Source organism: Archocentrus centrarchus, chromosome 22, assembly GCF_007364275.1.
Source record: "Archocentrus centrarchus isolate MPI-CPG fArcCen1 chromosome 22, fArcCen1, whole genome shotgun sequence".
NCBI lineage: Eukaryota > Metazoa > Chordata > Actinopteri > Cichliformes > Cichlidae > Archocentrus > Archocentrus centrarchus.
The window spans coordinates 23,004,651-23,019,414 of record NC_044367.1 but is presented as its reverse complement, the minus strand read 5'-3'; the positions used below and the strand labels follow the sequence as shown (position 1 = coordinate 23,019,414).

The 14,764-nt window shown below is 40.5% G+C and overlaps 1 protein-coding gene across 2 annotated transcripts in view; it reads left to right on the top strand.

The window, feature by feature from the left end:
* babam2 (BRISC and BRCA1 A complex member 2) overlaps window positions 1-14,764 on the top strand; it is a 122,440-nt gene that overhangs the window by 94,359 nt on the left and 13,317 nt on the right. For both annotated transcript variants that reach the window (XM_030718863.1, XM_030718862.1), the window contains exon 8: window positions 12,520-12,619. In XM_030718863.1, the coding sequence (XP_030574723.1) occupies window positions 12,520-12,619 (100 nt within the window). The remainder of the gene's footprint in view (window positions 1-12,519; window positions 12,620-14,764) is intronic.

Genomic DNA, 14,764 nt, shown 5'->3' with positions numbered 1-14,764 from the left:
AACTACATCCATACAGTGTCCAAATGTTTGAGGCTTCCTGTACCTGCCTGTCTATCATTCCAATGTTTTATCCCTCTCTTCATAGCTGCCCTGTCCATCTATTTCTCAATTCACTTTCTCAACTTCTTAACTCTTGTCTCCTCCGTCATATGTCTCTGCACCCACCCCTCCTCCCGGTTTTCACATGTCTGCCGCTTGTCTTTTTTCTCTCCGTCTTTCTCCGCTTTTCTATCACTCTCTCTCCTCTGCTGATCCCTCTGGCTGATCCTCAAAGGGAACCGAGAGAGTGAGTGGGACTTAAAAGAGAGAGAAGCACTGTGCTCTACCCAGCAAGGTCGTCCCTCGCTCGACTGAAATGCAGCGAGGAAAGAAAAAAAACACACACAACACAGGGGAAAGCAGAGCTTTTTCCCTCTCTCTCATTTTCTCTTTCCTCCATCTCTCTACTCTTCTCTCACATCACTCCTGAGTTGTTTGATATCTCACTTTTACTCTCCTTCAGCAGGGGCTCAGATCTAAGCGCCGTGAACGCAAACTCGTAAACCCCCTGAGCTACAGTGTTATACCTCTTCGTCTATTCCCTCTTCCTCTCTCTTTCTTGCTCTCCCTGTTACCTTTTCTTCCTGTGTCTTCAAACAGTCCGCCAGTATAATGTTCTCTGCCTTACAGAGCGGCAGTGGGAAAAAAATGTTGAAATACCCCAACCGACACCCACATTTTTACCAATAATGTACAGTGCGAGACTGTTGCATTGGCTCCTCTCTCTGATGAGGACTGCATTTGGTTCTCTTTCTGTAGAAATTATTGATTACGAGAAGTAAAAACACTGTGATTCTGTAGGTTCAGAGATGCACCTGCTTAAGATTCAGTGTTCATTTGTTATATAATATTTTAAGGGATGCCTAGAAGAAAATATACTGTGAAAAGCATAGTGTCACGCTGTGTGGCTCCTATGCTTTTTCCTCCCTCCTCATTTAAAGTAGCTGTTAAGTGTTAAATAGATGTAGACATTTAGAGAACATAAGGGGGGAAAGTAAGCTTTGGAGACGTCTTTACATAGAATTTGTCGTCAAGCCAAATCATGTCTTTAATAACTTGTGTTGTAGTGGAGGTCGTGGTATGATCGGGCCTAGAAATGTGGGATTCAAGCATCCCAGTGAACAGAATATTAATGAAAAAAAGGCAGTAGTATGGCCCCTGGGATTAAGTGTGTAAGGTGGGAGTGTGCTGGTTTTATAAACAGCCAAATTAAAGTGGACCTATTCTGTTCATTTCCAGCACCATATTGTTATTCTTGGACTTAAGTAGCTTTTCATGACACTTAAAAAAAATAAATCTTTATTTATCATATAGTGGCCTCTCAGTTTATCCTCTATCCAAAATAAGCTGTTTTAGCTCCTCCCCCTTCAAGGTCAACCTTTTTTTTTTTTTTTCCTTTCCCATTTTTGGCCACAGCGGCTTTTGTCCACAGTAGGGAGACAGGAAATGGGGGAAAGACACGCGGGCAAACTGGCAACAGGCCGGGACTCACCCCAAGGTCAGCCTCTCTTTAAGACTAATTTCTTCTGATTGACTGTCCCTCACAAACGTAAGGGTTAAACTGCAAGCAGGTGGGTGGGAGATTCTGTGTCATCATACAGGCAAGGAGTAGAAAAAAACTGCCTGAAAATGAACGTTTAAAGCAGACTGTAGTCTGAGTGTTCAGCTCACAGGGATTGCTTGTGCATTAGGGTTAGAAAAATTGCTCAATAGTCTAGTCATCGTGTTGTCTCCTTGTGGCATCACTGATGCATATAGCATTGCCGCGGGCGGCAGAGGTGTGTTTCCCAAATGCAAAAAAACTAAAAATAATTTATTCCTCACTTCCAGCATAAAGAAATGTTTGCACATTGACAGACAATGCTGACTGATTTAGCCAGCCTCAGTTAGTGGAGAGATATCAGCTGAACAGCTAGAACAATATTAATTCATAACACTTGCTGGCTTTATACTTACTTATCTTAGAAATAGTATAGTATAGTTCTACTATATGGTCCAGACTAAGGAGACTAAATTTATTATTAATCTTGCAAAACTTGGTGGAGGCACTTGTTGGGAGTGTTGCGTCAGGAAAGGTATCCAGGATGTGCCAAATCAATCATGCAGAGCTAACTGCTGTGGCAGCCTTTTGCGATAAGGGAGCAGCCCCAAAGTATCATCATCATCCCTCAGAACAACCTTATTGTACTGTATATACACGACCATGTTTAATGTGAGTATCCAGCAGTGTAGCAACGTACATATGAAATTAAAAAAAAGGAAAAGTTGTATAGGTCAAACAGATTTTTCCTATAGGTTATTTAAATTAAGTCTCACACTACATATAAAATAATTTCTGCAACGATAACTACATATTTTTATGATTTGTTTCATTATTTCACTGAAAGCTTTGTTATCTAGATGGCCTCAATATAATTTAAATTACTCCAGAAGGCACAACAGCCATTTTTAACACCCATTGTCATGATTATGGAAAATTGTTCACATAAAACAGCCTTTTTTGGAGCAACAAGAATGAGCTCCTTCACCTTGTGAGGCAGCTGGATTCTCGCAAGATTTGCAAAACCACAATCACAAGGCAATTCATCCTGCCAGGCTTCAAGCTGTGCATTTGTGAGCAAATTGAAGTCTGTTTGGCACAATCGGAATCCTATGAGGATCTGCTGGCCAGTAAGGGCACAGCTACTGGCATGTTTTAGATGATCATCCAATTATCAGCCAATTAATTTTGGCCCTTTTCCAAACAGTTTCCTGGAATGACTTCTTGGATTTTTATGCATTAAAAAAAAGGTGCTGCCTGCATCCTTCCAAGAAACATGATTTTATTCTTTTATTGAATTATTCATTGGGGGAAAAGTAGACAGTCGAAACTACATGGACAATAGCTTTCTGATCCAGCCATTTTTGCTACCTTGAGTAAGGTTCTGTTTCTGGGAATATGTCTGTTGTTTAGTTAAGCTCAGAACGCTACTAAGACCACACAGAGAAATGTAAGACTGTACACCAAACAGCCACAACGGTACAACCAGCTGTTTAGTATTATATGGATCTATTGGGCACGGTTCAAGAGTTCTGGAGGTGACATGTGGTGTCTGGTAACAGGATTTTGCTAACATCCTGTTGGTGGCAATGTGACCTCAGTATGGATTTGATTGAGATATGAGGAGTTTGGAGACGGGGTTTGTGCCTTTGCTTCTTGGTCGTGTTTTTCCACCCATTACTGAGAAGTTTTTGCAGTGTGGTCCCAGTGCATTGGCCCTCTTCTTGGAGACCACTGCCATCAGGGAGTGTCATTACCATTAGTGGGAATGCTTGCTGTAAAGAAAACTTATCTTATCACCAGCCTAAGGAATCCCATTTCTGAATATAATATGTAATCATTGGCTAAGATGTCTTTTATATAACTTAAAACACATCATTTAAAAGGCATGTAAACACACTAATATTTATTTGCTAAATTGTTATTTTCATGCACCCATGAGTTTAAAGATTTTTGGAAAAAAAAAATACCAAGATTTGCTCCAGAAGGAAATATCCCTTCAAGCACCTACCTGCAGCAGTAAAAATGCTTATTAGCATGGTGTATTGTAGTACTTCAGTATGTAAGGAGATTGTGTTGTTGTAGTTTGCACCAGCTTTAGATAATTTCAGTGTTCAATTTGGCTCCAGAGTCATCATCAAGAGACACACATCTGCGAAGGCTTTCGGTTCATCCTTGTTTTGTGTCTCCTTCTCCAACTGTTCCGTAAGCAGACTCATCGCCCTTTTCATTTTCACTTTTACTTCTCGTTTACCTGATTGTACTGTGCCCATGAGATGAGTTGGATACATCTCTCCTTCCCCCAGAAAACCTGCTGCATTGCATAAAAGAATCGAGTGGGCACCGTCTCTGCCCCCAAACCAGATTTAGGAGCCCAGAAAAATCAACACAGAGAGACAGTTTTAGGCTGCAGTGCACTAATGTTTGTGTATCTGCATTTGCCTTTAGGTGCCTCTGTGTGTGTGTGTGTGTGTGTGTGTGTGTGTGTGTGTGTGTGTGTGTGTGTGTGTGTGTGTGTGTGTGTGTGTGTGTGTGTGTGTGTGTGTGTGTGAGAGAGAACATGATTTCCTGCTTGCTGATGTGTGTAAGTTTATGTGTGTGGGTGTACAGTGTGTGTGTGTCCCTTCTCCTAGGTCTGTAGAGGTGTTTTATAGTCTTTGAAAATCTTTGCATTTCCAACAGATATTTTTCAAGGTTTTATGAACATCTTGTCACAGTCAGAAATTGTCAGTCTGATAAAATAAATTCAGCACTAACCCAGCAAACCTTCTTGACAGTATAAGATGTCAATGCAGACACTTCTCTCACTCTGAGCAGCTCCAAGCACTGCCACGTCTTCCTCCTCCCCGTCTCCTTGAAGATGTGTTTTTCTATAAGTCTATGTGAAGTGAGGTTTGATGCTGCTTCATATGCATCCTCCGTGTGTATTTAAATCACTGAAGGCAGCACTAAGGATTGTTTGTTAGTTCTGCATGTATTCTGTATGTATGTACAGGTATGAATGACATTAAATAAGTAAAGGAAAGGCTGTACATGTCATCCATCCACACATGCATCCATCCTCTACCACTTATCTGGGTCCAGGTCAGATGGCTAGCAGGCTAAGCAGAGACACCCAGATCTCACTCTCCCCAGACACCTCCACCAGGTTCCTGATGTGTTCCCAAGCCATCTGAGAGATGTAATCTTTCCAGCTTATGCTGGGTCTGTCACGGGGCCTTCTTCCTGAAAAACATGCCGAGGGCTTCCAGGAGGCATCCTAGGCAGATGCCCAAATCACCTCAACTGGCTCCTTTTGATATCAAGGAGCAGTATCTCTACTCTGAGGCCCCTCCCGAATGATCGAGCTCCTCATCTTATCTCTAAGCCCAGACACCCTACAGATTAAGTTCGTTGCCAGATCTCGTTCTTTCAGTCACTACCCAACCTCAAGGCCATAGGCTCTCTCTTCACCACAGCAGACTTGTACAGTATCTGCATCGGTGCCAGTGGTGCACAATCCTTCTGTCAGTGTCCTGCTTCACTCTCCCCTTAGTTGTAAAAAAGGTACTTAAGCTCCTCCACTTCAGGCAGTAACTCCTTCCTGACCCAGAGTGGGATCTCCACCCTTTTCCCACTGAGACAAATGGCCTCACACTTGAAGACACTAATTGTCATCCCAGCCACTTCCAACTGGCAACCCTGTCATTTGACTGTGCCTAGAAATCCTGTATAAAAAATTATGAACAGAATCTTGTAGATGGATAAAGGGAAATGAAAAATTAGCAAAATTAAATACAAAACAATATTTACAGGGGTGGCTGTGGCTTAGAAGGTAGAGTTGGAGGTTGGTGGTGCGATCCCTGCCTTGGCTAAGATACTGAACCCTGAGCTGCTCCTGAGTCACTCATCAGAGTGTAATTGTGTGTCAATGTTAGATATAAAGCACTTAGATATAGAAAAAATTGCTTGCATAAATGTGTGTATGAATGGGTGAATGCGAAATGCTGTATACAGCGCGCCAGTAGAGTAGAAAAGCACTATATAAGAACCACGATTTCCTATTCTGAATTTTTTTAGCATCCTTGTGTGTGTGAGACAGATTGTAGAGAGACCTTTCAGTTGATATAAATTGTTTCGACTGGTCACCTATTCCACATGGTGATAAGACCCTTGAAATTTGTCCTAAAATATATTTCTTTGAGTTTTCTCCAGTGATTTATCAGAAAACAGATACCAGTCCTTTTTTGTTGTTGTTGTTGCTCTGTGTCACAGACATTGATGCATCGCCTGAAAACTACTTCAAATGTAAAAAGCTTTCTTTTTGGTTTTTTTTCCCCTTTTAGGTAAAAAAAAAAAAAATGCAGAAATAACTCAGAAATTTAAGCTAAGTTGAGGATGTGTGGGTGTTTGTTCACATTTGATTAGCACTAGCCTGGCAAAAACAAGAATCTCCCACAGCTGTCATCAGACCAGCACGCAGAAGTGAAGCCAAAATATCGTTTAATGACTAAAATGGCAAAGTGAGATCATTTATGATCCCATTATATTTTATACAGGAATTTTGGAGTTTTTTTTAGTATAATATAAAACATTTTTATTATTTCTCATGCTTTGCTTTACTACATGACCAGGCATCAAATGAAACAAATGCTAACTCTAAAATGCAGAATTTCAAATGTATTCATTTCTCAAATTCATCAGATTCATGTTAAACATTTAGGTCAACAATTTGAAGATAAATAAACGAGGCTTCTTCTCTCTTCTTCCAACCGGAAGACTATTGTGCAGCCAGCTTTCATGTCTGTCCTTGACTATGGAGATACTCTGTATTATCATGCTGCCCAAGCAACACTGCAGCACTTAATCCTTCTGTATCAATGTGCACTACATTTTATCATTGAAATGTTTCATATTCATTGTTTTTAATTTTATTTAAAGGTTGTATAGATTTTTTTAAAAGTTATTCCATCTTTTCATTCACAGAGCACTGCTTCTGAAGCTTTGCATCTCTCCTCTCACTTAAATCTTGTAAACGCAAAGCATGATCCAGGAAATACTTAGAATCCTTGCATACTAACATTGGTAGATGTGGTTTCAGGTACGATACACTGTTCAAATGAACCCAGAGCTGTCCTGTGGAGATCTTAGAGCTTTACTATATTTTATATGGTTATTTCAAGTGTTTTAATGTATTTGTTTATTGTGTTATTGTTCTCATTTTATGAAAAAGAAAACAGTCAAAGAGATTTCAATCTTGATGAGACTCCTTGATTAAATAAGGATTTTATCATCTTTTGTGATGACAGAAGTGGTAAAGCTGCATTTGTGTAATCTATGTTAGTGAATGAGAAGCCAGTTATAAAGAGTATTGTCCGTTTAAAGTGCTGTCAATTCACGCACCTTTGCAAACCTGCAGGTGGGCTAAGTGGAGGAGCACTGTCCCTGCTGCCACATACAAAATGGCAGGGCCTCATTTACAAACAGTGCTGTTTCTCTTTTGGTTTTTTATGAGATAATCTCAGAAATTCAAAGAAAATTCTTGCTTCTTCTGCTTTTTTTGCACTTTTTTTTTTTCTTTCAAATTTTCTTTTAAACCATCATTACTCCTTTGGAAACTTTGGAAAACACTTTGGAAAGCTGTTCCTTCTCTGGCTTCCTCCTCAGACACTATTGATTCAGTTTCTTCAAGTTTCTTTTTTAGAACAATTTTACTGCTCTCTCCGCTACAACTTTAGGCAAGTCTATCTTCGTAAAAAGGGATATGCTGGTATTCAGATTGCAGATGGCAAGCATGTGCCTATTGGTCTAGAATTATTAACTAGCATAACTAACATGAATGGTGGTGCAAACCATATTGGCCGTTGTTCACAAATTTGTGTGTCTTTATTTTGCACATAGGGTAAGAACAGTTCTGCAGGTATATTAGTGAATGGTGCTTCAGCTTGAAGGAAATTTTGCCCTGCTCATTTTTAATCACATAAAAATGAGTGTGCCTGAAGCTTTTCTTAGTCTGTCTTTATCCAAACGAATGTTAAATTTGACTGAATTTAGTCAAGATGGCCACCTGGTAGAAGAAAGACCGTTGGGCCAAAGGTGCCTTGTCTGGTCATAGTGGAAGAATAGGATCTTGGATAGCAGCAGATTCCCCTGGGCCTCAGATGACCCTCCAGGCTTTATGAAATGAAGAAGGCAATCAAAATGGAAATTTTGCTGCTTTGAAACTACATTTGAATCTCCAAAGAGTTCTTTTTGGCCTTATCTTTCACTTTGATAATGAATCATAGCTGCCCTCTTTCCAGTTGAGTCTTTATCTTCTTTCACACTGTCACTGCACTACCATACACACTCTTGCCCCCCCACACACACACACACACACACACACGCACGCACGCACACAAACAAACAAACCGACCAAGCTTCGTCACCATCCACCTGAGTCACAGAGGATAATCTCCAGTTGATGAAGTCACAGGCAGCCCCATCACTGTATTGCATGTTTACATGACTGCATGTACAAAGTCTACTGTAAATATGTCATACAGTAGGTTACATTGCTCAGAGGGTTTGTGTTAGGCAGCATGTCTCCATGATGACTCCAGTGTGTGTGGGTAGTGTTGAGAGTGGAGTCACCAGTGAAGACAGAAGCGGGGACTCTTCAGGGTGCCACTTGGAAAGTAAAACACCATTATGTCTCGATTCTGAGCCCACCCACAGGATGCTCATGTTAAAGCACTTTAAAGCTTGGAAGCCTGATAGCACAGACGTGTTATTAAAGAGACAGGACTATACCAGTAACATTTTACTAACCCTTGCCTTACTCGAAATGTGACCCAGATTGAAAAGTTTCATATCATATCACTTTGGTCAGTGTTTTCTCACCCCACCAGGGGATCTCCGCTGACATAACACATAAAGGTCAGCCCACTAATCAGGGGGAGTTCTACCACTCAGCCCGTGAACAGTTTTTTTCACATGAAGCTTGTCTGCGACAATGATCCATAAAGGTTATATATGGGCTTGGGGACTACAGTTTTTAACAGGAAGGTGGTGGTATAAACAGGGCTTGTTGAAAGGTTCCCAGGTGGGGAAAGTCAAATAAAAGGTGCTATTATAAACTTATCACAAAAAGTAAGGACATTTGTGTTTGGTCGATTATTTCTTTGTTGTAACAATGCTTCTTGGCAATAAATCTTATAACACTGGAAAGCCTGTAGTCTGAAGAAAAAAGACATATTGGCAAGTTAACAATTTATCCATTTAACAAACAGCGGCCTCAGTAGCATGTGGAAAAACCATACACAGCCACAACAGCCTTGCACCTCCTCCTCATGCTGGTCACCAGCTTGGATACACACTGCTGTGGGTCTTCAACCGGCAATCATCCAATGCAATAAATGATACCAAACAAGAGTCAATAGCAGAATAAGCTGTTTGACATTGGCAGAGAAGATTTGGCAAGTTTTTCTTGGGTGCAACCGACATACTCAGCTCTGCTGCTCAACCCATAAATGTATTTTCCTTACAAATATGGCACCATTTAAGGGGAAATATATGGGCTTTCCAGTGGTACAAGATTTAGTTGTTGTACAGGTAAGGCACAACTTTAACAATCTCCATTTTCGATTTGCATCATGCTTTCTCAGTTGAGTAGTGAGTAGTTGGTGGCGTTTGCAGACGAGTCGGCATTTTCCATGCAACCTATGGGCAACTGTGTCAGTGACCAGAGCGATCACAAGGACGTTTTTGGTGCGGCATGCTCTTTTCAGCCAGTTTCACTGACAGCCAGAATCCACTCAGCAACCAGTCGAAGAAGTTGCCAGGGGGATTGCCGACCAGACTCTAGGCCTATGTGAGTGGGCCTTGTTGAACTACTTTACGTTATTTAAACTATTTCTAGGATATTTTTATTGCTTTGGTTGCTGTAACACAGAATTAACCAATTTTTAGGATAAATAAAATTTATCTTATACGAGCAGTTTTTTGTTCTCATGACCTCTGAAATTCAACTTGGCGCTTTACGTATTCATGTAGCTAAAACCTTTAACTACAAATAACTACACCAATAACTGCTCTTAGGCATTACAAGATAGCTGCTGAGTGGTATGATTTGCTTTTGAAAAAGACTTTGGTCTGACCTTTGCTAACGGAATGAATTCAGCGGCCACTGCTGCACTGCTTTTCAGCATCGTCCTTTAATCTATCTTATGTGATTCCCTTAAATGTGTATATTTGAAGTTTCAAGCTATTGAGTGACAGGAAATTTCCAGAGTATAAAGTATATTTTGAAGGCCTTTACTCCACTTCAGAGTGAGTAGTGTTACTACTATGGGAAGCCAGTATAACATTGAGTAGCTGGGCAGACATTTAAAGTTCAGTTCTGTTCTGTCAAAAACCCTTTTAGCACAGGGCCAGTATTATCTGGGAACCCCTTGTCATTTGTGATAATTGTGAAGGTTAATCTTGTGAAAATCTGCCATGGTCATAATTTATAAATCTCTTTCCTCGAGCTTGTCATATGCTGAAGTTTTGCATATTGGAAGACCTTGTTGTTAATGTTAGTGGAAGAACCAATGCCTAATCAGCTTCCATTCAAATGATTGTTCCAGGGGTAAAACCGCTGAAATCCAAAATGCATCTCATTTGTTCAGATGCCTGCCATTGACACAAATGAATGACGAACACACCACCATCTATTTTGTGCTTCTGTCCGCATTTCCATCTGAATGATACAGAGCTATTCTTAGATCTGTGGGAGGATAGATGGGCACCATTTAGGTTTTCACTTTCAAAGGCTTCTTCTCCCCTCGTTGCTGTAAGCCATTTTCAGTCGACCATTTGTTGGTGCATGGCAAAATGCGCAGGCTAATGCTAATTATGTGCACAAAGCCTACTGTAAATGGTGGCTTTGGAGTTCTTGAGAAAAGGATTTTGACAATGAAAATGGCTTCATGACATGCATTGCTTCTCTGTGAATAGGACCTCATTAATATTCAGCTGAGCATCTGTTCCATAAAGCACATTTGAATCTTGCTGGCTGGGTGTGATTTGTATCTTTAGCCACTTTTGGTAACTTTTTTGTTTATCTAAGTGCACATCTTACACTATATGGAATCAGTGGGTGCAGTCATTGTTGGCCTTTTCCTAACCTCTTTTGAGACAGTTTTTCTCATAAGAATTTATAGGTTTTGGTCATGACAGTAAGGTCATAATGAGGTGCTCCACCTTTCCTCCTCACTACTCCCACAGCCTTTCGTTAGACTTGGAAATTTTAGCATTGTGCAATTCTTCTGTCTTTGTCACTGCGATTCAACTTGAAACAATGAGAAAATGTGGAAAATATTTTTCCACCCAGGAAAATGTGGATGATGTGATGGAATTGGTGCAGTCATAATTTTTCACTTTGTGAGCATGAGATTTGACATAGGCTAGATTCACACATTCACACTGCAGAGCCTTAGTGCGCGCGTGTGTGTGTGTGTGTGTGTGTGTGTGTGTGTGTGTGTGTGTGTGTGTATGTATACAGTCATTTTCAACTTGATGTACAGTGGATGCCAGATTGTTTGTGAGCAGATGACAATAATAATAGTTTTAAAGGGGGGGGGGGGGGGGGGGCTTCTTGGTTATGGCTTCACTGAATTAAATTCATCCAAGACTTTAGGACAGTTCAGTTCAGTTTTAATCATATAATGCCAGTTCACAACAACAGTCATCTCATGTTGTTTTGTAATTTAAGGTAAAAACCCATTAAGAGAGGGAACCCAATTACATGGTTATATTTAGGGACTAAGAACAACTAGGTTGGCATCACAGTAGATCACTTGGTTGAGCAGGCGATCTATATGCTGAAAGGCTGCGGGGGTTTCGGTTCGACTCCACCCCACACCATTTCCTGTGTGACATTCCCCCTCGCTCTCTTCCCACTTTCTTGTCTATTTTCTACTGACTGTCCAGTAAAAAAATGCACTAAAAATTAGATTAGATTAGGGGAAAAACAACTACATTTAGGCACTAGAAAATAACCCTTTTAGATTTAGGTACTAAAAACTGCTTTGTAATGTTTGGGAAAAGATTGTGTTTTGGGTTAAAATACACCTCTTCATACCACTTTCACTTCATCTTTGAGGTGACTAGCTGGGACTGACAGCTCTGTCTTATCAATGTTATGACCCGGTGGACCACCACCAAAGGACACTTTGTGTATAACTGAGACAAAATAGCATTATGTTACGCCCAGGAACAGCCTGTTAATGTCTGCATCATTCATGCTTAACCTGATAAACTATCACTTCTGCATCACTTTTACAAGGACATAACGGCCTTTCTAAATATCCTGTGACTGCTCTGCTATAGTGAAGAATGAACTAAAAATAGACCAAAAAAAAAAAAAAAATCCCCCCTCTCTGTGTTTTAAAACGAGCATTAAAAGCCAATAAGCAGTTTAAGACCTTTAACCCATCCTCAGGGTATTCCCTGTTTCCCCCAGATCAGGAAAAAAACGGAGGGAGTGACTACTCCGGTTTGTTAGTCACTGGAGAGCTACAGCAGCAGATTTCCTGATTAAGCAAGCATGAGCTAATCACTAATGGAGTTGTGGTGCGGGATTAAATCAGGAGGATGTCAAAATAATGATTGAAGTGGAGGAGAATGAGGAGGACATTACAAGCACGACTTGCTCTTTTTTTTCCTTACTTTTTTTTTGGGGGGGGGGGGGGGGGGGGGGGAATTTCAGGTGCACAGGAGCAAATAATTTTGTGCTTCATATTGGTTAACCTTTCACTTCTTTAACATCAAGCAGTTACATGCAGTCCTACGTTGTTTCCAGAACCTTTGCTTTATTTGAACTACATTTGAAATGTGTTTGCAGGCGTAAAATAATATAATATGTTATAATGTGATATATAATGTATAGGTTTAATAGAAATTTCCAGGCTGACTGTTATTTTTTTTTTCCCCATCAGTGCTCTGGGAGGCTCCTCAGCACTCCATATCCCAGCATTTCCCAGTGGAGGATGCCTAATTGATTACGTCCCTCAAGTGTGTCAGTTACTCACCAACAAGGTAAAAGTGGTCACGACACACCCCGTTCATGTAGCTCGATGTTCTTTGTGCTTATGTATTGTTTTACATTATTTGTAACCCTTAATGTCTTTGTGTTTTAAGATCAAAATTCCATACGCTGTGTGTGGGTGTGTGACAGGTGTATGACTCATTTATTGCATATTTGTAAGCCTTAGTGCAGCAAAGCATGCATCCAAAGCTGTGTGTGCATGTGTGTGTGCATATGTGTGTGTGTGTTCATGCACGTGTGTCTGACATCTGCCAGCGTGGGCGTACTGGCCAACCTCCATAGACTGTCTGAGGGCTCCTCGGCCTCAGCAGGTTGACAAGTAGATATACAGCGTGGACGCGATGTAATGCCACTACCCTCAAGGCAAACGCCCATCCCCCACACCCTCTCATACAAGCGTACACATAATGCACACAGACACCCTCTCCATCGCTTCCTGTTCACCTGGAATTTGACCAGCATAGTATCTGGAACACTTGTGTCCCTTGATGACCTCCATGTCTTCGGTTGTTTAAGTCACAGCAGCCCATTCCACTTCCCTGAAAGAGGTCACAGCCGGTGCTTGGAAAAGGAGTCTTGTTCATAATTATCACTTTTTTTTTAAGAAAGCAAGTTTTAAAAAGTGCTTAGGACAAGACATTCACTACTTCACTAACCTGAGCTGCAACTTGTCAAGCTGAAAAGTAAAGCCAGTGTGAAACTGCAGTTCTTCTAAAGATCCTAGCTGTCTGCTAGGCTTCATTTCAGCTAATTGGAGTAACTGAACTGACATCTTGACCATGTTTGTTCTGTCAGTGCCTTTTTGAACATTTTTAGTGGAATTATCTGACAAATAATATAACTTTCTATGCAGCTACAGTAACTGTACAGACTGTGCTCCAATCTTAGTGAGTTAAAGTTATTTGTTATTTTGCGGTGATGCAGCACCTTGTTAGTTCTTCTACAGCTGCAGCTGTCACTTATTATCCATCCATCCATCCATCCGTTTATCTTCAACATGTGTGGGGGCTGGAGCCTATTCATGCTATCATAGGGTATACCCTGGACAGGTCGCCAGAGTGTTGTAGGGTTAACACAGGTAGACAAACATTCACATTCACACCTATGTGCAATTTAGAATCACCAATTAACCTATCCCCACTAAGTGCACGTCTTTGGACTGTGGGAGGAAACCAGAGTACCTGGAGAAAACCCACACAAACACAGGGAGAACATGCCAACTCCACACAGAAAAGTCCTGGCCAAGGTGAATTCGAACCCAGGACCTTCTTGCTGTGTGAGGCAGCAGTGCTAACAACACACCACGCCACTGATTATCATTCATTGTTTAAAATACCATTTGAACACGTGAAAATGAAATACATAAATACTGCAAAACTTTTAGTGCTATTCCCTTCAAACATTCAATAAGTAGTCTGGAGTTGAAGTCACATGCGTGACTGTTTCTAAGTTTAAACTTTGGTTAAGTTTAGGCATCACAACTAATTGTTTAAGGCTAGGTTGAAATTCCAGCGATGACTGCTAGGAGTAGATTAACTTAAAATTTGAACTATAGATCGCAATTCTTTGCACAACCTACATATGAGGATACTTGTTTAATGGCGACAGTAGTATTATGGTTACATCTTAGTTTCAGTAACAAAACTGCACCAATTGTCTGTGACATAAAGTAACAGAAACAAGCACTACTACCCTGGATGTTTTACCCTCAGTGATCCAGGCCTTTCAGGGGCTTTGAAAAACATCTTCAGGACCTAAGTTGTTTGGTCAGTGTGATTTGTCCAAATTAATATATAGAACATGTGAATACCAATGTTGTTCCTTCATTGCAGGTATAAGCTCCAGTTGCCTGTCCCATATAGTGATTATGACCCCTGAAATGTTACCCAAAAAATTTAATTTTTAAAATATTCTCAAGTTAATTATTAAAAAGTAAAATATAGAGAGTACTAATACCTCTTCATGTTACTGTATATCAAAGACATTAAATTGGGACAGTTTTGCTCTTATGGCTGTCATATACTATATAAAATATATGAAATTATGCATACTTTGGCTTTAGATTTTAACGACGTGTTTGTCAGCTCTGAAAGTCTTCAGACATGAAAATAAAGCTTGTTAGAAAACGCAAAATT